At 36.2% G+C, this 23,509-nt stretch overlaps 1 protein-coding gene across 1 annotated transcript in view; it reads left to right on the top strand.

The window, feature by feature from the left end:
• The window catches only part of LOC123525484 (uncharacterized), a 28,097-nt gene extending 4,874 nt beyond the window's left edge, over nt 1–23,223 (top strand). The window contains exons 2-4 of the mRNA XM_045304574.2: nt 3,633–3,727; nt 11,076–11,137; nt 16,012–23,223. Of these exons, the coding sequence (XP_045160509.2) occupies nt 3,667–3,727; nt 11,076–11,137; nt 16,012–19,137 (3,249 nt within the window). The 5' untranslated portion in view covers nt 3,633–3,666 and the 3' untranslated portion in view covers nt 19,138–23,223. The remainder of the gene's footprint in view (nt 1–3,632; nt 3,728–11,075; nt 11,138–16,011) is intronic.
• The last annotated feature ends 286 nt before the right edge of the window (nt 23,224–23,509 follow it).

Below are 23,509 nucleotides of genomic sequence, written 5' to 3'. Positions count from 1 at the left end.
TTATGAAAAGGCTATATTATTTCCTTCATTTGCAAGCAAACAACTGCTGATTAAAATACTAAGATCTCATAACTATCTTCTCGATCCCGCAGAAAAGATGCTTTAAGTAATCAGTAATTGATCAATATTTAATCAATAAAACTTTTCTTTAAGCTTTTGTTAATAATTAATCTCATCATAAGATCCAATATACCGACAAACAAACATTTAAGATAGTCTGGGAATAGACTACGCAATTCTCACGGTGTGTGAAAATGTTTAATTAACCGATACAATCTGACCACCGAAGGTGTGAAACATTTTGACACCTCTGCTCGAGTTAGCCAGAAGCAACAAAGAGTAAATTAATACACAGGGACCAGGTGTCATGCTCGAGCGATCAAGTTATCGATGCTCGACCCAGCCATGGTAATATCACATAGAAAATAGAAGGAAATTGGCCGGGACCACATGAATTGCTCGAGCGAGCCCGGGTGCTCGAGTCATCGATGCTCGAGCGAGCGGTGTTTCACTGTATTATCAAGTGTTTTTGCCTTAAATTGTCATCAGTCCGTCCACCTGTCACACTTCATTTCTGATCAATAACTGAAGAACCATTTGACCTAGAACCTTGGTGGCAGTGCTTATGAAGTAGATGATCCCTATTGTTTTTGGGGTCACTCCATCAAAGGTCAAGGTCACAGAGGCCTGAACATGGAAAACCATTTCCGATCAACAACTTGAGAACCACTTGACCCAGAATGTTGAACCTTGGACATGTAGAGTAGATGGCCCCTATTGATTTTGGGGTCACTCTGATAAAGGTGAAGGTCACAAGGGCATGAACATGGAAAACCATTTCCAATCAGTAATTTTAGAACCACTTGACCCAGAATTAGGGGTGACTATTGAGGCCAATTTTGACTATTGCAATACTATTGGTATTGCCCAAATCTGGATCCCTCAATTTCTCTGAAAGTATTCAAGCTAGGCTAAAAAAACTTGGTTTATGAATAGAGGACAATATGTAGATTATGCTCGTACATGACTTGCTTGTAGGTTGAAGGTCAAGGTCACTATTGAAGGTCAAGTAAATGTTGTTTCTGCTCACATTGATGGATTATCTTTGTGCTACACACGAAATGTTCTTGATGAATTGATGAGACAGTATTTCAACACATGGTCTATTTTGTTGGTTAAAGGTCAAGTTCACAGTTTAAGGTCAAGTAAAAAATTGTTTCCACTTCATACATTTTAAACTTTTTGAAGGATTTTTTTAGCTCACCTGAGCACGAACTGCTCAAGGTAAAGGTGAGCTTTTGTGATCGCCCTGTGTCCGTCGTCTGTGTCGTCGTCCATCCATCATCAACAATTTGACTGTTAACACTGTAGAGGTCACCATTTTGGCCTAATCTTAATGAAACTTGGTCAGAATGTTACTCTCAATAAAATCTTGGACTAATTTGATATTGGGTCATCTGGGATCAAAAACTAGGTCACCAGGTCAAATCAAAGGAAAAGCTTGTTAACACTCTAGAGGCCACATTTATGACTGTATCTTCATGAAACTTGGTCAGAATGTTAATCTTGATGATCTTTAGGTCAGGTTCAAATCTAGGTCAAGTGGAGTCAGAAACTAGGTCACCAGGTCAAATCAAAGGTAAGGCTTGTTAACACTCTAGAGGCCACATTTATGATATATCTTAATGAAATTTGGTTAGAATGTTAACCTTGATGATCTTTAGGTCAGGATCAAATCTGGGTCAGGTGTGGTCAAAGACTAGGTCACCAGGTCAAATCAAAGGAAAAGCTTGTTAACACTCTAGAGGCCACATTTATGACCTTACCATAATGAAACTTGGTCAGAATGTTAATCTTGATGATCTTTAGGCCAAGTGCAAATCTGGGTCAGGTGGGGTCAAAAACTAGGTCACCAGATCATATCAAAGGAAAAGCTACTTAACACTCTAGAGGCAACATTCATGACCATATCTTAATGAAACTTGGTCAGAATGTTTAACTTGATGATCTTTAGGCCAAGTTTAAATCTTGGTCAGATTGGTCAAAAGCTAGGTCACCTGGTCAAATCAAATGTAAAGCGTGTTAACACTCTTGAGGCCACATTCATGATAGTATCTTGATGAAACTTGGTCAGAATGTTAATCTTAATGATCTTTAGGTCAGTTTTAAATCTGGGACAGGTGGGGTCAAATCAAAAATCAAAGGAAGAGCTAGTTAACACTCTAGAGGTCACATTTATGACTGTATCTTCATGAAACTTGGTCAGAATGTTAATCTTGATGATCTTTAGGTCAAGTTTAAATCTGGGTCAGTTGGAGTCAAAAACTAGGTCACCAGGTCAAATCAAAGGTGAACCTTGTTAACACTCTAGAGGCCACATTTATGATTATATTTAATGAAACTTGGTCAGAATGTTAACCTTGATGATCTTTAGGTCAGTTTTAAATCTGGGACAGGTGGGGACAAAACCTAGGTCACCAGGTCAAATCAAAGGAAGAGCTAGTTAACACTCTAGAGGCCACATTTATGACTGTATCTTCATGAAACTTGGTCAGAATGTTAATCTGATGATCTTTAGGTCAAGTTTAAATCTGGGTCAGGTGGGGTCAAAAACTAGGTCACCAGGTCAAATCAAATGTAAAGCTTGTTAACACTCTAGAGGCCACATTTATGATAATATCTCTATGAAACTTGGTCAGAATGTTAATCTTGATGATCTTTAGGTCAAGTTCAAATCTAAGTCAAGTGGAATGAGAAACTAGGTCAGTAGGTCAAATCAAAGGAAAAGCTTGTTAACTCTCTAGAGGCCACATTTATGACTATATCTTAATGAAACTTGGTCAGAATGTCTGAACTTGATTATCTTTAGGTCATGTTCAAATCTGGGTCAGGTGAATTCAAAAACTGGGTCACCAGTCAAATCAAAGGAAAAGCTAGTTAACACTCTAGAGGCCACATTTATGACCATACCATAATGAAACTTGGTCAGAATGTTAATCTTGATGATCTTTAGGTCAATATCAAATCTGGGTCAGGTGGGGTCAAAAACTAGGTCACCTGGTCAAATCAAAGGAAAAGCTTGTTAACATTCTAGGCGCCACATTTATGACTGTATCTTCATGAAACTTGGTCAGAATGTTAACCTTGATGATCTTTAGGTCAAGTGCGAATCTTGTTCATCTGGAATGTGACCTACTTACCTACTTTTTTGTTTTTTGAGATACATGTATAGCCTTGAAATTTGGATGACATATACAGTTTTGCACACCGATCTTAAAACTGACTTCACTGTCCATGAATGTGACCTACTGACCTACTTTCTTCAGGTGAGCGATACAGGGCCTTCAGGGCCTTCTTGTTTTTATTACTACACAGAAATGTTCCCATGATTAGACTATGTGTTCCCCATGGTTGCTGGTCAAAGGTCACTATTGAAAGTTTTTCACTGGTAGGGGACTTCTATTGCCACTGCAATACTCGGTCACTTGTTAAATTCAGGGGATGGTATATCATCAGCAACTTGACTTAAGCATTCCTGTATTATTTATTATACAATAATTGTCATGTCACTAATACAGGCTTTATCATGGATTTGCCAGTATCATTTTACTAATTGTTTCTTCTTTTTACAGTGAAGGCGAGCTAAAAACAATAAGCACTGTCAATATGGCAAGTCATCCAAAGTCTATGGGGGTAATTGAAGGCTACCAAGTTTTCACTAATGACGGTAAGCAGTGTATTTAATACAGACATAACTAACAATTTATCTTCTTTATTGGGACAGCATCTTGGACAATGTAGTTTCTATTTTTTTACACAGATCTGAATTTACCTGGATTTACACTATCCATAGTTTATAGATATTCATGGAAACATTGTTTTTAGTTCCCTTGTTTGTACTTGAAGGTGTTTTGCTGCTTTACATTAGTTTTGCCACCTTTGTATGTTTGTGTTGTTTTGTAAACATCAGTTTACATAATTATATACTATTATTATCCCACGACGAGTCGGCGGGATATAGTTTTGACGTTGTCCATCCGTCCGGAGCCATATCTAGGAAATGGTTGGGAATATTTATATAAAACTTCAAATACATGTTCACCACTATGAGTTTTTGCGGCCTGTCAAGTTTCAGTCAGATTGCCCTAGTAACACCAGAGTTCTGGCCCTTGGAAGTTTCTAGTGTTAACTATATAGGGTACTATAAATATGGCAATTTCTGCATCATAACTTTTGACATTTGACCTAGAACTATGAAACTTATACAGAATTTAGATCACCATAATGTTGTTGTGTACACACAATTTCGTTCAGATTTATTTTGTAAATTAAGAGTTATTGCCTTTTAATTGTATAAAAATCCACATATTTGTACATAACAAACTTACCGTTTGGTATAATTTCATTAAATATCTTTCATTCTTTTCCATGAACATTTATTGTAAACATGTGAAGTTGTGTACCCACACCTGGTCTACCCCTTACATTGATCACCCCCCCCCCCCCCCCCCCCCCAAAAAAAAAAATCATCCTTATTTTAGATTTTTTTTCAAACAAACTTCATATACATGTTCACCACTATGAGGTTATGGGGCCCTTCAAGTTTCAGTCAGATTGCCCAAGTAACACCAGAGTTATGGCCCTTAGAAGTTTCTAGTATTAACTATATAGGGTACTATAGATATGGCAATTTCTGCATCATAACTTTTGATATATTTGACCTTTAACTATGAAACTTAAACAGAATTTACAGCACTATATTGTGGTTGTGCACACAATTTTGTACGGATTTCTTTTGTAACTTCAGAGTTATTGCCCTTTAATTGTCTAAAAATCCACATATTTGTACATAACAAACTTACCATTTGGCAGAATTTCATTAAATATCTTTCATTCTTTTCCATGAACATTTATTGTAAACATGTGAAGTTGTGTACCCACACCTGGTCTACCCCTTACATTGATCACCCCCCCCCACCCCCCCAAAAAAAAAAAATCATCCTTATTTTAGATTTTTTTTTCAAACAAACTTCATATACATGTTCACCACTATGAGGTTATGGGGCCCTTCAAGTTTCAGTCAGATTGCCTAAGTAACACCAGAGCTATGGCCCTTAGAAGTTTCTAGTATTAACTATATAGGGTACTATAGATATGGCAATTTCTGCATCATAACTTTTGATATATTTGACCTTGAACTATGAAACTTAAACAGAATTTACAGCACTATATTTGGTTGTGCACACAATTTTGTACGGATTTCTTTTGTAACTTCAGAGTTATTGCCCTTTAATTGTCTAAAAATCCACATATTTGTACATAACAAACTTACCATTTGGCAGAATTTCATTAAATTTCTTTCATTTTCCATGAACGTTTATTATAAACATGTGAAGTTGTGCATCCACACCTGTTCACCCACTTGCCTTGGTCACCCCCACCGCCCCCACCCTTCAAAATTTTTTTTAATTTTTTTTCATTCCTTAATTTAGATTTTTTTCAAAACTTCCATGAATATTTATCAACATGCAAGTTGTACCATTCCCTCACCTCGCTCCTCCACCCTGTCATCCTCTGCCCCCCCCCCCCCCCCCCTTCACCCATTTTTTTTTCTTTTTAATTTTCCATCAATATTTATAATCAACATGTGAAATTTTGTTTCTTCACCGGTCCCCCACCCCCTAAAAAATATATATATACGTATATTTATATATATACATATATATGTTTCCATTCCTGTTTTTTTTTTAATGTTCAAACCTTCAACATGTTAAGTTGTGACTGCACAAACCTTGCCCTCAGCCATGTTCATTACTTGATTGTGTTCTCTTAAGAACATATGTTCTTTATGTACATGTTAAACAGCAACACCTGGTGACAAACCACTCAAAGACAATATTTCGTTCCAGTTAAACTTCAAGCTCACATTTCAATTAACTGCATTTAATTTTAAAGCTAAGCTAATTACAGTAAGCATATCCCATTCAAAATAAATTATTTAGTCAGGATCAAAGTATCATACATTTATTATGTAGTACAAATTATGGAAAATCAAAAAAACTTTGAGATTTTCTCACTTAAAACAATTGCATTTCAAGATAAAAAAATTGCCGCTACAAATGGTTTGTGTCGTCTGCCGACTATTGAGCTGAAGAAAATTTGTGTTGGTGTTTGAAAATGTTCTCAAAAAGTAGCCTGCCAGTCAGTGTGACTTAAATGCTAGGTTAGTAAAATTGCATTCCGGTTATAATCAGTTTAATTGTCGTCTGCATTCTACCGCCTTAGGCAATGTTATCTGCATTGTTGACACATGTTTGGAATACACGAGGCAATAAACAGTCCGCTTTATCGATTTTTCCATGCTTAAGCTGACCGCGGGTGGCATGATTAATTATGCAACTATTAAATAAAATAATCGCCAGTCCATGTCGCCAAAATGAAAAAATGTTCACCATTTAAATAAAAAAAATCGCAAATGGCGATAATGGCGACTGACAGCGTGAGCCCTGTGTACTCTTTAATTAAACATTTGTTTTCTGTTAAATTGATTTTGACTAATTAAATTATTTGCTTCTTATTAACATCCTTAACTTTCTGCCGGATATAATTTTTTGCCATTCCTCACCACGGACCCTTTTGGGAGGGGGGGGATACCAATTCATCAAATTTGCGTGTTTACTTAAGGATTGAATGTTATTAGATCTTCACCCTCTCCGTTGCCCACCCCCACCCCCACCCCCACCCCACTGGGGGAGACATTGTTATTGCCCTGTCCATCCATTTGTCTGTCAAACTTCATTTCCAATCAATAACTGGGGAATTGTTTGACCAAGAATCTTCAAACTTCATAGGATAATAGGGCTTACGGAGTAGATCACCTCTATTGTTTTTAGGGTCACTTGATCAAAGGTCAAGGTCACAGGCCTGAACATGGAAAACCATTTACAGTCTATACCTAAAATGTTGAAAACTTCATAGGATGATTGGACATGCAGAGTAGAAGACCCCTTTTGATTTTTGGATCACTCGATCAAGGCCACAGAGGCCAGAACATGGGAAAATGTTTCTGATCAATAACTTGAGAACCATTTGACCCAGAACCTTCAAACTTCATAGGATGATAGGACTTACAAAGTAGATGACTCTGTGTTTTTTGGCACATGATCAAAAGTCAAAGGGGCCTGAACATGGAAATTTGTTTCCGATCAATAACTTGAGAACCATTTGACCCAGAACTTTCAAACTTCATAGGGTGATAGGACTTACAGAGTGGATGACGTCTGTAGTTTTTGGGATTACTTGGTCAGAGGTCAAGGTCACAGGCCAAGCACATTGAAAACTGTTCCCAAGGAGCCAGAAAATGGAAAACTGTTTCCAATCCATAACTTAAGAATAACTTCACCCAGAATGTTGAAACTTCACAGGATGATTGGGCATGCCTAGGCTAGTAGATGACCCATATTGATCTTGTAGCCATTCTTTCAGAGGTCAAGGTCACAGGGGTTTGAATATTGAAAACCAATTCTAATCCATAACTTTAGAACCTTTTGACCCTTGATTCAGTCACTAAGTCAACCATCAGTGTCTCTTTGACTTCTGCTCCTGTCCCATATCCTTTCCACAGCTTTAACATACTAAAACGTATTAGCGTCTGATGGCCCTTTCACGCTTCCGGAGAAACAACATTTATTACACGAAACTTATTTTGAAAATATTTCTGAAATGTCTAGGTCTGCAGCTCTCAAATACGATTATATCTTACATCTAAGGCATATACTGACACTCTCAGACAACATCAAAAATTACATTTTGAGCGATTTGATGAAGTTCCAAAATTATCAATGTACCCTTGGTCCGTTATGGACCCCTGTGGGATTTGTGTTTATCAAGAGCTCAAATATTTTTTCATAGATTAAAAGCTGACATGCTGTACTAAAGCCCAGGTTATTTCAATTCGTAATAAATTGCTGAAAATAAGAAGTCCACGCACATACATTTAGACCCCTGCACATGACCCCTGACTATCTACGAATCAAAATGCAGCTTTCGTTTTCAAGTTTAACATTTCTACTTTCATTAGCTCGACTATTCGAAGAATAGTCTAGCTATTCTACTCACCCTGGCGTCGGCGTCGGCGTCGGCGTCACACCTTGGTTAAGTTTTTGCATGCAAGTACATACAGCTATCATTTAAAGGCATATAGCTTTGAAACTTATTTATTCTTTTTCTAGGTCAATTACCAACCTCACTGGGTCAAGTTCCATAACTCTAACATGTATTTTGAGCAAATTATGCCCCCTTTTGGACTTAGAAAATTCTGGTTAAAGTTTTACATGCAAGTTACTATCTCCAAAACTAATGCAGATATTGAATTGAAACTTCACATGTGTCTTCGGGGTTATAAAACTAGTTGATAGCACCAAGTCCCATAACTCTGACCTTCATTTTGGCCAAATTATGCCCCCTTTTGGACTTAGAAAATTCTGGTTAAAGTTTTGCGTGCAAGTACATACAGCTATTACTAAAAGGCATATAGATTTGAAACTTATTTTTTCTTTTTCTAGATCAATTACCTACCTCACTGGGTCAAGTCCCATAACTCTGGCATGTATTTTGGCCAAATTATGCCCCCTTTTGGACTTAGAAAATTCTGGTTAAAGTTTTGCGTGCAAGTACATACAGCTATTACTAAAAGGCATATAGATTTGAAACTTATTTTTTCTTTTTCTAGATCAATTACCTACCTCACTGGGTCAAGTCCCATAACTCTGACATGTATTTTGGCCAAATTATGCCCCCTTTTGGACTTAGAAAATCCTGGTTAAAGTTTTACATGCAAGTAACTATCTCCAAAACTACTACAGATATTAAATTGAAACTTCACATGTGTCTTCGGGGTTATAAAACTAGTTGATAGCACCAAGTCACATAACTCTGACTTGTATTTTGGACAAATTATGCCCCCTTTTGGACTTAGAAAATCCTGGTTAAAGTTTTGCGTGCAAGTACATACAGCTATTACCAAAAGGCATATAGCTTTGAAACTTGTTTATTCTTTTTCTAGGTCAATTACCAACCTCACTGGGTCAAGTTCCATAACTCTTAACATGTATTTTGAGCAAATTATGCCCCCTTTTGGACTTAGAAAATTCTGGTTAAAGTTTTACATGCAAGTTACTATCCCCAAAACTAATGCAGATATTGAATTGAAACTTAACATGTTTCTTCGGGGTTATAAAACTAGTTGATAGCATCAAGTCCCATAACTCTGATATGTCCCCCTTTTGAACTTAAAACTCTTTTGATATTTAACATTTTGGGTAATAATTTCCAGCTTCTGTGACAATATTTCGAATAGTCGAGCTTGGCTGTCTTATGGACAGCTCTTGTTTTATTTACTTCCGGAAATAGCTGATGGCCGAGTGACGTCATTTACTGTGTTGTCAAAATCATACATATGCCTGGCGTGATTGCATAAATATGTGCTGGCCATCCTAAGGTTATTGACTTCTTGCCTATTACTACAGTGTTTTGAGGGAGACATGTGCTTTTCTACTGAAGCACTGATAAGCATCTTCTAGATATATGATGAATTAATATTTATAAATAAAGTGAATACACCTTCAGAAACTGGTAACTTTCAAAATGTGTTTTTAGCGAGATTCAGTCTCAGAGGTTTTTTTTAAAATATCTCTACAATTAATGTTTAAATCATTTGTGTTATTCAGAACCTGTGGTTTTTTTAGAATACTTTGTTTTTGCATTATTTATTGTAAGCACTACTAATAAATTATTTATTATTAATTTTTGCAATTAATACAGTTCCTGATATTGATTTAAAATATTGTTTATAAATCTATTGAAAAATCATAAAGTTGTGTCAATTCAGATTTAATCTTTACCTCGAGGAAAATAATTTTCAGCTTTTACTAGGTTTTCATTATATCTCCCCCCACTGGGGAGACATTGTTTTTGCCTTTGTCAGTCCGTCCGTCTGTCACACTTAATTTCCGATCAATAACTGGTGAACCATTTGACCTAGAACCTTCAAACTTCATATGGTGGCAGAGCTTATGGAGTAGACAACCTGTATTGTTTTGGGGGTCACACCATCAAAGGTCAAGGTCACAGGGGCCTGAACATGGAAAATAATTTCCGATCAATAACTTGAGAACCACTTGACCCAGAATGTTGAAACTTCATGGGGTAATTGGTCATGCAGAGTAGATGACCCCTATTGATATTGGGGGTCACTCTAATAAAGGTCAAGGTCACAGGGGCCTGTACATGGAAAACCATTTCTGATCAGTAACTTGAGAACCACTTGAACCAGAATGTTGACCCTTCATAGGATGATTGGACATGCAGAGTAGATGACCCCTATTGTTTTTGGGGTCACTCTATTAAAGGTCAAGGTCACAGGGGCTTGAACATGGAAAACGATTTCCGGACAGTAACTTGAAAACCACTTGACCCATTGTGTTGAAACTTCATAAGGTGATAGGACTTACAAAGTAGATGACCCCTATTGTTTTCAGGGTCACTCTATTAAAGATCAAGGTTGCAGCAGACAGAAAATGGAAATCCATTTCGTGTCAATAGCTTGAGAACCAATGAGATGATTGGACATGCAGAGTAGATGACGCCTACTGATTTTGGGGTAACTCAATCAAAGGTCAATATCACAGGGGCCTGAACATGGAAAACCGTTTCCAATTCATAACTTGAGAACCACTGGGCCCAGAGGATATTGAAACTTAGTGGGATGATTGGACATGCCAAGTAGATGATCCCTATTGCAGCCAAAGCATCTTCTAGTTTTTAAAAATCAATTGCAGATCTTCAAAGATTTTTTTTTAACAACGCCATTTTGTTTATGTTTTTTTTTAAGACGTCACTCGCACATGCAGTCTCGTGGAAATGGACGCCGTTATTATATCACCAGTGTTCTTTGCAGGAATATACGTGTTATCTTCTTCCTGTACAAAAATCTATTGTGAATGTAAATATTTATACTTCAATAGTTATATTATAATGATTGACTGTTTTAGTAACTTTATCTTCCTATTTTACAGTTCAGCCAGATGTAAAGCAAGAACCAGTTGATCCAGAGTTTGATAAGGTTGGACAGTCAGAGGTAATTTTACATGATGGAATACATAGTGTGTGTTGGTTGAGTTGTTGACTGTAAGGTAGCCATTTGTCTGACTTGCTGAAGGTTGGTGGTTTTTACCAAGGAGATCTTACCGTTATTCCATATGGGATAATAAGCGCATGTCATGCCCTTACGCTTACCTTAATTTTGTCTTAAAAGTAGGCGCATATCCGATTACTGGAAAACAAACAACAAATGCAGCAAAAAGATGTAATTAACAGTATTATACTGTGATAATTGTTTATCATGAATCCAGGTGACAAGACTTAGTGTTCTTACCTGTTGAATTGTGGATGGGTGTTAAAAGATTCTAATGTCTGTTGTCTGGGGAAACATTAATCTTTTACGATAATCATGCTTTTTGAATAGAAAATGTTCTCAGTGAATGAATATAAAAGTTTGAATACCAGAGAAGTTGTTTGCATTGTCATTACAGTTTGTCATTCTTTGGTAAATCTGTGAAAACAATATGGACGACGTCCTGTTAGCCTCAGTGCAAGCACAGAATAAATGTAAATACTAGTACTAGTATGTGAATATGGTAGTGGAAAGCTACAATCTTAGTGTTGAACAGTGATTGAATGGTCCGAGAGATTGAACATTATTTGCAGTATGATCATTATGCTTTCAATATGTATAAATACTGTATGCAATAAAAGGAAGTAGTTCACTGCCCATGTCAATGTCCATGTTTTATTTTCGTTTTCTCAACTGAGATAAGCACTGTCAATTTTTTTCAAATATTTCAGAAATAGGCTTGTCTATAAGCGAATAATTTTGGCTTAAGTATAAGTGCATATCAAAAATACGCACATAAAGGTGCCAGTAAAATTATTATAAGCGTATAAGCTTATTTACCAGATTTTACATTATTAGAGTGAAATATTTCTGATATCAAATATATTTTTCAATGGTATGAAACTATGAAAAGGGTAAATTTAGTCAAAACATTCAGTAAACAAGAGTACAGCAAAGCAGAGCAATATACAGCTGAAGGTGTGACCTTTTAGCCCTGAGTGTGACCTTGACCTTGAAGCAAGCCATCCCAAAATGCGCTCTGCACATCATTGCGATGTGTTGAACATTTTTGCACTGTTTCTTTAAAATCCTTAAGCAGTTAAAGAGTCACAGAGCAGATACGAAACAAAGTCATATTACCTTTGACCCCTATTAATGTGACCTTGACCTTGAAGCAAGCCATCCTGAACATACGCTCTGCATGTCGTCTCGTTGTCTTGAAATTTGTTTCAAGTTTCTTCTATAAAATCCTTCAAACAATGCAAGAGTTACAGAGCAGACACGAAACATAGTCATATGACCTTTAAACCCCAAATGTGACCTTGACCTTGAAGAGGGCCGCCAGAAACATGAACTCTGCGCATCGTTTCGATGTGTACATTTATGACAATTTTTTCGTTAAAGTCCTTCAAGCAGTTCAATTACAGAGCAGACAAAAATCATAGTCATGTGACCTTTGACCCCTAAGTGTGACCTTGGCCTTGAAGGGAGCCATCCTGAACATGAGCTCTGTGCGTTATCTTGATGCGGTGAACATTTATGCCAAGTTTCTTTAAAATCTTTCAAGAGTTACAGAGGGGACACGAAGCAAGTCTTATGACCTTTGTGTAAAGTTTCTTCAAAATCCTTCAAGGGGTTCAGGTGACCTTTGACCCTTAAGTGTGACCTTGACCTTGAAGCGAGCCTTCTGAAACATGAGCTCTGCGCGTCATCTTGATGTGATGAACATTTATGCCAAGTTTCTTTAAAATCCTTCAAACAGTTCAAGGGTTACAGAGGTGACACAAGGCAAGTCATATGACCTTAGAGACCTAATTGTGAATTGGACCTTGAAGAGAGCAATCCAAAACATGCGCTCTGCTCGCCGCATGGATGCATTGAATATATATATGTCAAGTTTCTGTGAAATCCTTCAAGGGGTTAAAAAGTTACAGAGGGGACACAAAATAGCTAAGGGATGGACAGACACCGGCATTATAACATAATACGTCACTTAGGGCATATAAATTTTTTTTATTTTACATGTAACATCAAAATATCTTTCCCTTGTGAGCACCATATCTTACATTTTCACTAATGGCTATGTCTCATGAAAATAATGCATCTGGTGTTAAACAAATATCCTCCATATATTTTTAGTTAATTAGGGAATATATACTAGAGTGGTGGAACCTATGCTTGTGGTATTTTGTACATATATAATCTATTTAAGGAGGTAGGTTACCTTCATATTTGTATGTGCGCATGTCCAACCGGAAGCTAACGTGACGATTTACGACGACGTTTACGACAAACAAAATGTGTTTGTATATTCATTTTCCTGAAAACAAATCATGAACCTGTCTTCGAGCTGATGCTTTATGGTTTAATAATGTAGAAATAATGAATAAATTGCCGCAGAAACGCTTCAAAACAATGTTGCCTTTAAATGACGTCATGACGTTACGTGTCAGTTACCGCGCAAAATTAATAGCTTTTATCTTGAAAGTACGTAATTCTGTGCATTTCCTTTATTTTAACTATTTTTTAATAACCATTATTTGCTAAAATATTTTTTATGAGTCTTTTGCTCAGAATAATAATCAATATTTTGCTTCTTTTATGTAGTTATATTGAAATGTTATGCGGAATGTAAGAAAATGGATGATGGCAACCAATGTTATTTGGAATATAGATGGGTAAAAGGTTACTTTTTACGGCCATTTTCAAATAAAAAATCTAGCAGTTTGATTTGTAATACCTTTTTTTCAGGGTCCGTTGATAATTTGTTTTATATACTAAAACTAAGATCTAAAATTGTTCAAATTTCAGTAGAAAATAGTGGTTTCTTAAATTGAATTGATGTTACCATGGAAACGAAGCCCGTGACCTATGTATCTAAATGTAAAATTCAAAAGCGTTGACACTGATCTATTTAAGAAACACAGCTTCGGCTTTTTATTTTCATTTCAACAATATCCATGAGAATAGTAGCAGCAAGTTGAACTATTTTTTCCATGAAAAATATCATACGAGGGGTACTGCTGTAAGTATTCTAACCTGTGAAATGTGTTTGAATAAATACAAATAAAACGAAAATGTAACTTACTTTAGAAATAATATGTTTTAAAGCCACATTAACTAGAAAGATAATCTTAATCAATATTTTTTATTAGAAATTACGACAAAAATCATGATAAAAGCTATTTTAAACATCTCTGTTGCCATGGTTACTTTAAACTTTAAGAAAAATAGGGTACCATGTAAAGTGCATGGTATTTTGCTAATAATATTACCCAAATATTCCATGATGGTCATTAACAGAATGGCACTGAAGCCGTCGAAAACCCCGTTTTTTATACATAGTTGTTTAAAAATGAGAGAAAATGCGTTACCATGGAAACACGAGCCCCGCGACATATACATTTTAAGCTTATATTAGAAAGCTAATGTGCATACTAGTAAAATTATCAATTATGCAGACTTCTACGGATATCAATGAAACTAAAATACTCTGAAAAGTATTAAATTTCCGTATTTTCCTTCTTCTTTCAATATGAAATACGTTTGGAGGGTCATGTTCTTCAAACCTGGATAAAAATTGAACTTGAAGGGACAGAGACAAACGAAATTGAGATTGTAGCAGTTAAAACTTCATATTACACGAAATACAAAAAAATGCTGCGGTTCAACTAATTTGAATTTACCCTTGTAACAAGGTAACCTACCTCCTTAAGAAGCAAGAATAATTTACTATTTCGATTTGCCTATGCAAAAACAAAGTTATACTCCTTTTATCGAAACATGTTGTTGATGTGTGTCATCACGTGACTTTGTCGTCTTGTGAGCTATCGACACGGCATACGTGAAAAGGTGAAATTTCACCCTGAAGGGAACCTATGCTGGCGGTATGTTATGTTTATTAAAGCCGAGAAAAAAATTCAGTAGGCTGAAAATGAACAAACAAGCATATGCTAGTATAATATTTAGAACATTACACATTTATTATGTGAAAAACAAAAGAAATGAGGATAAATTTAGTATGTGCCTCTATGTGTATATTTCTCTTACAGAAGTGGAGTCACTATTAGAACAAAGCTTAAAAGACGTATTCTAATGTCATATGTAAACAGAATGTCCAGGTATTAATGATACAGACAATGGCAGTGATTGATTCACTAACGTTTCCTACACTTTGTTTGGTGTATAGAAAGCATTTCCCTGCATCTCAGACAGAGCCATTTGAACTTTGTCAAAATACTAAGATCAACATCGATCTTGCCATGGTTCCACAGGCACTCGTAGTGTTGCCAGGCGTCACATTCATCTAATCTTGCTCTTAAATGTATCTTACTTTTGAATGCAATGCAAAATTTCTAATATACTAACTTTAACTGGGTGATTTTGCCATATTTGTCTGAGATTTGTGCAATGAAAACAGTTTGCGTAAACTGTATCGTCTGCGAGCCACATGCACGGCTATCGCTACGTTTGTTGTAAAGGCATATCATCACTGGTCGGTGTTGAACATAGCATGATAAAACATTTTCATCTGTGCTTCTGCAGAGAGCGTATTTATGGAGATACCGCGAACATAGGAATACTATGAGCATAGGTTCCACCACTCTAGTTCAACATAAACACACATCTTAGGTCAGTCTTAAGCTTTCATCAATTGTTTAGATGCTGGTGAAATTTTAATTCATAACGTTCTTTTAAGGTATTGAACACCTCCCTTCAACTATATTTTTGTATTGTGAATGGCAGTGATTTGGGTGTAAAATTCAAAACTGTTTTAATTCTTTTGAAGAGAGGTAATTGAATATTTTGACACTAAGTCTTGTGTTGTTTGTTTCCAGAATGATGCAAATGAAGGAAATAAGAAAAGCATCCGAGATCTTCTCAAACAGTTAGTAGAGAACAGGAGCAAAGAACTAACTGTAAAGACTGTTGTTGAAAATTTACTCCAACAGAATGAAGTCTTGCTTGCTCAGAGTGATGCCCAGGCACTCAAACCTAACCCTCGTACTGTAAAACCTAAAAACACTGAGCAAAATTTTGAAAGCCATGGCAGCATTTTAACTCCCAAGGATCCAACTGTATCATGTTCGAAAGAAGATATGCCAAACATCAACAATGCTTTGGTTGAAGTGAATGTAAACGAAGCAAACACAACTAATTGTGACCCTGACCTTGTATGTGCTGTTGGGTCAAAGATCATCCTCATGACCCCTCAAGGTCAGCCGCTGCAGATGGATATAACCTACTATTGGTGTAACTTCTGTAGTTACAAATCGGAAAAGAAAGCAACACTGTTACAGCACGTGATGGAGCATAGATTTCACTGCAAGTACTGTAAGTTTCAGTCTTTTTCAAGAGCCGCTGTTATACACCACTGCACAGAGGAGCACGAGAGTTTTGCTGAAACTGCTACCACACTGAAATATTGCACATACCTTCCAGACTTGTTACAAAAAAATGAGCTGAAGAAGAGAAAACAAGATGGTGGGGATGTTGATGCTCCTGGAGCAAAGAGAGCACGAGTGGAACACACCGAGTTACTAAATATGGAAGTTGAAGAAGTGGATGCTTCTGACACTTCTAAACCAGTTGAACAGACAAAGATTATTAAACCTTCGCTCACTGTATCTGGAAACTCTGCCGATAGCACTCCTGTGGTAGCAACCACTGAAAATAATGGCCTGCCAGTGATTTCAAGTGTAATGAGCGGTCACCAAGCAGTGTCTGAAGCTTTAACAAGTACAAAACCACCACCTGAAAAACAGCCAACACCTAAACGTTTAAGCAGTGTCACACCTGCCACCGCAACTGCTCCTGCTCCTGCTCCTGCCTCCATTCCTGTCTCTACCCCTGCCTCCAACGCTGCCTCTGGTGTGACAGTGTCATCTGGTCTCTGTTGGAATTGCGGCTACTGTGGCTTTGTTACTCTCAGTCAGGCATTCCTCAAGATACACTTAAACGCACAACATCAGGCAAAAGCGCACAAATACGTTGCTATGCTGGTTTCTTCGGAAGAAGAGATGGCTCGAATAAAAGCGTCTGATGCTCAGTTGGTAACAAACCCATCTGGAGGTGGCGTAATAGTTCCAGTGACACCTGTTAAACCTTCTGATCTTCCGTCTGCCCCTGGTCGTTCATCACTTCCTACAACTCTTCCAGCTCCAACACCAAAACCTGGCATTGAAATAGATAATGCTGAAAGTGACACGCCCAAAGTAACCCATGAGGAAACAGAAGAAGAAAAGAAGATTCCAGTATCGTACAAATGTGCTCACTGTAATTTCAGTTATCCACAGGAGGACAAAGTGAGGATCCATCTATTCCAGAGGCACAGTGGATGTGTGATCTATGCACTTGACATGAAAGCTGTCAAGCTACGGCAGAAGAGATATATTTTTTTCTGTCTTAAAACAAAATGTTCTTTCAAGACAAAAGAAACTGATGAATATTTGGAACATATCAGTAAATGTACTCCTTGGCTCGATGGTACTGAACGAAAAGATGTTGATGCAGGGATGGTGAAATCTCTAGAGCTGACAAAGACTTTTATTGAAAAGACTGCGAATGGAATGAGTTTTGGAAAAGACACGAGACCAGAGAAAACAGCTGAGTATGCCTGTATCTATTGCTCTTACATTTCTAATAACAATACAAGATTGAAGAAGCATGTGATGACAAATCATGCAGATAAAAGCTGTATCATCAAAGATGTACCAGCAAGTAGAGCAAACAGAAAGAGCTCTGTTTACTTTTGTAATTATTGTCTATGGGAAACAAGAGAAGGTAGTGAACTTGAGCTGCATTTAGCAGAAAGACACAATACCGCTACAAAAACAAAACCAGCAATGGAAACAGAGGCTAGTGCTTCATCAAAGCCTTCATCAAAACCAGAGGAAAATAAACCTACTCCAGCTAGTGAGAAAAAACCAGAACCAGAAAAGAAGACATCCCCAGTTCTCAGAAAAAGACGGCAAGTTCAAGAAAAATCAGAGGAAAGAGAAACTCCTTCACCTGAGGCAAATGAATACAAGTCTGATAATGATGAGAACGCTAATGACGAAGAGGAATTAGATGAAAATGAGTATGAAGGAATTATACCATCTGCTAAATATCAAAAGGCAATGGCAGCATATATTGCAAGTGAAAATCCTGATACAAAGAAAGCAAGGGGCCGTCCATCTAGAAATGCTGCGCTCAAATGTCGGATCAAAGTCAAATCTATCAAAGCTCCACCATTATACAAATGTCTGCATTGTGAAGAGGTTCATTTCGGTACAAAGTTAATGAGAAATCATCTGCGATTGGAGCATAAAAACCAACCACTGCGAGCGATTGATGTTTTAAAACAAGAGAAGAAATATCCTAATTTCTACATCTGCTTTTGTCCTTCAGATAACTGCGCATTTTGTGAACCTGTAGCTACAGATGTCTTGAACCATGCTAAGAATAAGCACGGAATCAGTGCAACAAATAATGATCTTGTAAGAATAATGAATGTATATTCTGGACCAAGCACAAGTGCAAGAGGGCGACCAGCCACAGCTGCCACTGGGGAAAGTTACGAATGTCTGTACTGTAGCCAATCAAAGCTTTATCATTCCAGGAGAGATATGAAGAAGCATTTGATCGATGAACACAATGGAGAAGAATTTATATTCAGGGATTGTATCGCTAGAAAACTTCGCCAGCCTTCCAGATTCTACATGTGTCACAACATTACCTGTGACTTCACTTCAGAAAAACAAAAGGACTACCTCTTGCATATGTTAGGGCACCAGAAAGCGAAGATTTATGAGTGTTCTAAATGTCAGTGGTTTACATCCGTGGAGGGGGAGATAGATAATCACTTGGCGAGTGTTCATAACGGGGAAGGAATTACAACATTGGAAATTGATCTAGATCTAGATAGTTTAGGAAACACTTTAAAATTAGTTGGTGGAACTGTTATAAAGACGGAGAAATAAATACATGATTATATACAAAATACAGGAGACAGAAAAAAATCTATGGTACTTTAATATAAATGTACAAAAAAAACTACTTGAAATCAAATAACATGAATATCTAAACAATTTTTACCTTCAGCTGTTAAATATTGTAATGTAGCTTGGTTTTATGAGAGATAAAACATTTGTACACGGAGAATCAAACTATTAAGTGTAAATAACACCTGGTACAGCTGAATATCATTGTAAGTAGTTTTATTAGATATCTTAAGTTTCAGTGGTAGTTTTACCAAAAGGGAATGCATTGACTATTTGATACAATATAGCGACTTTTGTTTCTATGAAGCCATTGTAATTGTTCATGAGTTTACTTGTGTTACCTCTTTACTCACATGCAAGAAATGTAATATTATTGAAGTGAAATAGTACGTGACACTTGTACAGTATGTAAATAGGTGACATTTATAGTGTGCATTTAAATCGTTGTTGTCCTGTTGATGGATTTTTACCATAGAAACTATTTTGAAGATTCAGTTGTACCCTTAGCAAATAGTGTACAAGTATCTATATATCATTTTTACTTGGAAAATTCTTTGGTTGTACATGGAATAGTTTGTAATACTTGTGGGTGGATAACAGTGACCAATGTTGTTCAGTGCTGGGTGCAAACTCTTTTTAAATACTATTAAATGAAATTATTGATTTAGTATTGTTGATACCAGCACATTTTCGGGATAGTTTTGAATTTTAATGAATTTATTTCTGAAATGAAGGAATTTCTGTTATGTTGGTAAAAATGGACAGAAATAAGTTCATAAAATGTTCGTAAAATAAATATTCTCAATTTCTAGAGATACTCCACAATGAGATATTTCCTTTCTTTGCACCAAATATTTATGTTAGTATAATGGTGTTTTAAATTGTGAAATACAGTATGTGTCATATAATAAAAAGATACATGGTAACAGTTCTTGTATACTTTCTATGATAGTATAAAACAAATAACTACTGGAAAATCCTATACTTGTTTTGACATTTTTTTGTGGTTTTAGACAAAATAGTTTTTTTTTTTTTTGTGGAGATACACTATTTCAAAGTTTGAAAAAATGAATAGTTTTTCAATAGAGTTTGATGAAATCCAGATAAATCATTCTGCCATGAACATGCTGGTTACAAATGCACTATGTTGGTTTTCTCATGGTGCAGCTCAATTATGTGCATCCTTTGAAAACAGTGCAACTAACTCAACTTGTCTTACCTTTTCTTTGTAACAGTAATATTGCTGATGGTTTAACTTCACTGAGCAATCACCTGTGAATGATGAATATCTTTGAACAGTATAAGCAGTTACAAATCATGAAGTCTTTATACCTCTCTCAAATCCCAATTTAAAGTTGCTGAGAAACTACCCAAATGTACGATACAGGAGGTTTTTATTAAAACTTTTACAGGGTTGAACCCGCCCACTTAGCTCAGTAGGTAAGAGTGTTGGTCTACGGATCGCTGGGTCGTAAGTTCGATCCTCGGGCGGGGCGTATGTTTTCCGTGACTATTTGATAAACGACACTTTGTCTGAAATCACTAGTCCTCCACCTCTGATTCATGTGGGGAAGTTGGCAGTTACTTGCAGAGAACAGGTTTGTACTGGTACAGAATCCAGGAACACTGGTTAGGTTAACTGCCCGCCGTTACATGACTGAAATACTGTTGAAGAACGGCGTTAAACCCAAAACAAAAAAAAATTTACAGGGTTGATCTGGAAGTATTGTTTATAGAGACATAAAAGTTAAGAATAATCAAGAAACATGGAAACTGTGAGCGCTGCATGTCATCGAGGTTGGAGTCCACATTGTTTCACAAGGCAGGAACATGCACATGCACTGACACTGTAGTAAATTTAAACTGACCATGTAAATACATGTACATTATTTTATGTTTTTCGGTGGTTTATCGAAATATAACGGTGAATTATATCCTGATAAACTCACTGGCCACTCAGTGAAAATTATCAAATCTGATACCCGGATTAACGTCAAAAAGTTTACCGAGCGTACTGAAAGCCGGAAACAATATGACGATGACGTCGTTAAAATGACGTCATCTTTGCGATGCTTCCTGATAAAATTTCCCGCAAATTTCGACATTTTATTGAAATAAACACAACAAAAGTAGAGTTTTAGACATAAAATAAACAGAAAAATTGTTGGTGTCGATGTAATATCACGGTAATTTCACTCGTGAACACCAAAAGTTGTTATTTTCACTCGTGGCTGCGCCACTCGTGAAAATATCACTTTTGGTGCCCACTCGGTGAAATTATAACGTGATATTACACCGAAACCAACAATTATCCTCTATATCTTTTAATTGCTGACTGTAAAGACTTTATATCACCTTATTAATATACATTATATATAATTGCCTTACTGAGTGCTAACAGTTGATTTAATTTTGTCTGTTTATGAAACTGTGATTATTCTGAAGTGCAGAACTACATGATGTCTAATCATTTACTTTGAATTTCTGTCTATTTAAAATCAAACTTAACAGGAAATAATCCTCTTGAAATCAGAAACATTGATACATCTCCATTTTGAAAAAATAGACATATTATGGAATGGCATTTGCCTGTCAACATTTCTTGCCAGGTGTAGAAGCATCTATACATGGTACTCTTATCAGAATGTTAGTAATTTTGGTTTGCAGAATGGGAGATCAAACTCTCAGTCCCTGGTTTCATAGTCAGTGTTACCTTTCAGACTTAAGACAATGACAAAGTATTACTAGAGAAAGATCCCTAATGATCTTGGGCCTGTGGCTTCAAGGTCAAGGTCACAGACTAAACTTATTATTGTTCTATTTTTAGTTGTTTTTTTCTTCCAAGCTCTTAGGCAGAAAGTATGCTCGTTCGGTTGCAAAAGGGCATTGTAATGCCCTGTTAGGTGGAGCTGTTTTTTTTTAATTATAATACAGATGAATAATGATGTGGTGTTATTTGCATAGAAGGTATTTTGTTAATATATAACAATTCTGTTACAGACAGGCTGGAATTTTTACAGTGCACCATTGTTCGTTAGTTTCTATTCCATGTTTATTTATCTTCATTGATAAAGAAGATGAACTTTTGAGAATGTTTTTGGCATGTTTAATCTACAGTATTTTAATTTTGTGCTCTACTTTTCTAGATACTGTACAAGTGGTTATTTTTTGTATTGAAACGTTTTGCATAGTGCTGATAAAAGACTTTTCAGTGCAAAAGATAGATATATGATAAATAAGTTTGCTGTCTAGGACAGTTATTTTTTTTATAATGCTCAAAGTGCAAGTAAGTGATTATTCTGTCAAATGTTGAATTTCAAGATAATACTTATCAGTCCACAAAATCACAGTCCTTTCTATGTTGCAAAATAATACTCTCTAATTAGTAGTCATTATTCATCATTGAGTTTCTTTTATATAAGTGATGTATTAGATATTGTGAAATCTTTTTATTTTATGGGCATGAAACTGCTATTTCTTGGGGATATGAATTTTTGGATTCCTACTTTTGAAGATGAATTATCATTTATTTTGACTTGTTGAGATTTAATTTCGTGGATTGACATTACCGGGAAATCTATGAAAATATCCCCCATAGATATTTTTTATTACCAAGTAAAGTATAAATATCATTATTTGGGTCATTCAATGACAAGACCAGTATTAGTGACATATAATTATAACTTATGCGAAATACTGGAATATCATTGTTTTTGATGTTGTGAGAAACCTGACTTGTAACTAGAATGACCTTGATAATACGAAAATATGCTATTGTTATTTTAATGTAATATTTTCAGTCTTCAAAAATTTAAACATATGATGGCTAGTGGCATACTCTACAGCATGCACAGCACCATTGAAATACTTTCATGACATTCTTCTCATCACATCTGTAAACACAATAATAACTCTTTAATTAGTAAAAATAACGTAAGATTTAAAATTCTAAATTTTGATTTTTCTTGTGCCATTAATATAGGTTTTGTAATGGAATGGCCCATACGTTTTTGATTATTGTACAAATGTATGGCAGATTATGTAAATAAATGGAGATATAATGTTTGATGTTGTATTGATTTTAAGCTCGACTATTGGAAGAATAAGTAGAGCTATCCTACTCACCACGGCATCTGCGTCAAATCTTGGTAAGTTCTTTATGTCCGTCTGTCTCCCCCCCCCCCCCCCTACATGAACTCAGGCAGTCCATCCGTCCATCACCATTTCCAATCAATAACTGGAGCACCATTTGACCTAGATCAAACTTTATAGGGTGGTAGGGTTTATGAAGTAGATGACCCATAATGTTTTTGGGGTCACTCCATCAAAGGTCACGATTACAGGGCCTGAA

This window comes from Mercenaria mercenaria, chromosome 3, assembly GCF_021730395.1.
Source record: "Mercenaria mercenaria strain notata chromosome 3, MADL_Memer_1, whole genome shotgun sequence".
NCBI classification, from domain to species: domain Eukaryota; kingdom Metazoa; phylum Mollusca; class Bivalvia; order Venerida; family Veneridae; genus Mercenaria; species Mercenaria mercenaria.
This window is presented reverse-complemented; position numbering and strand designations above follow the sequence as displayed.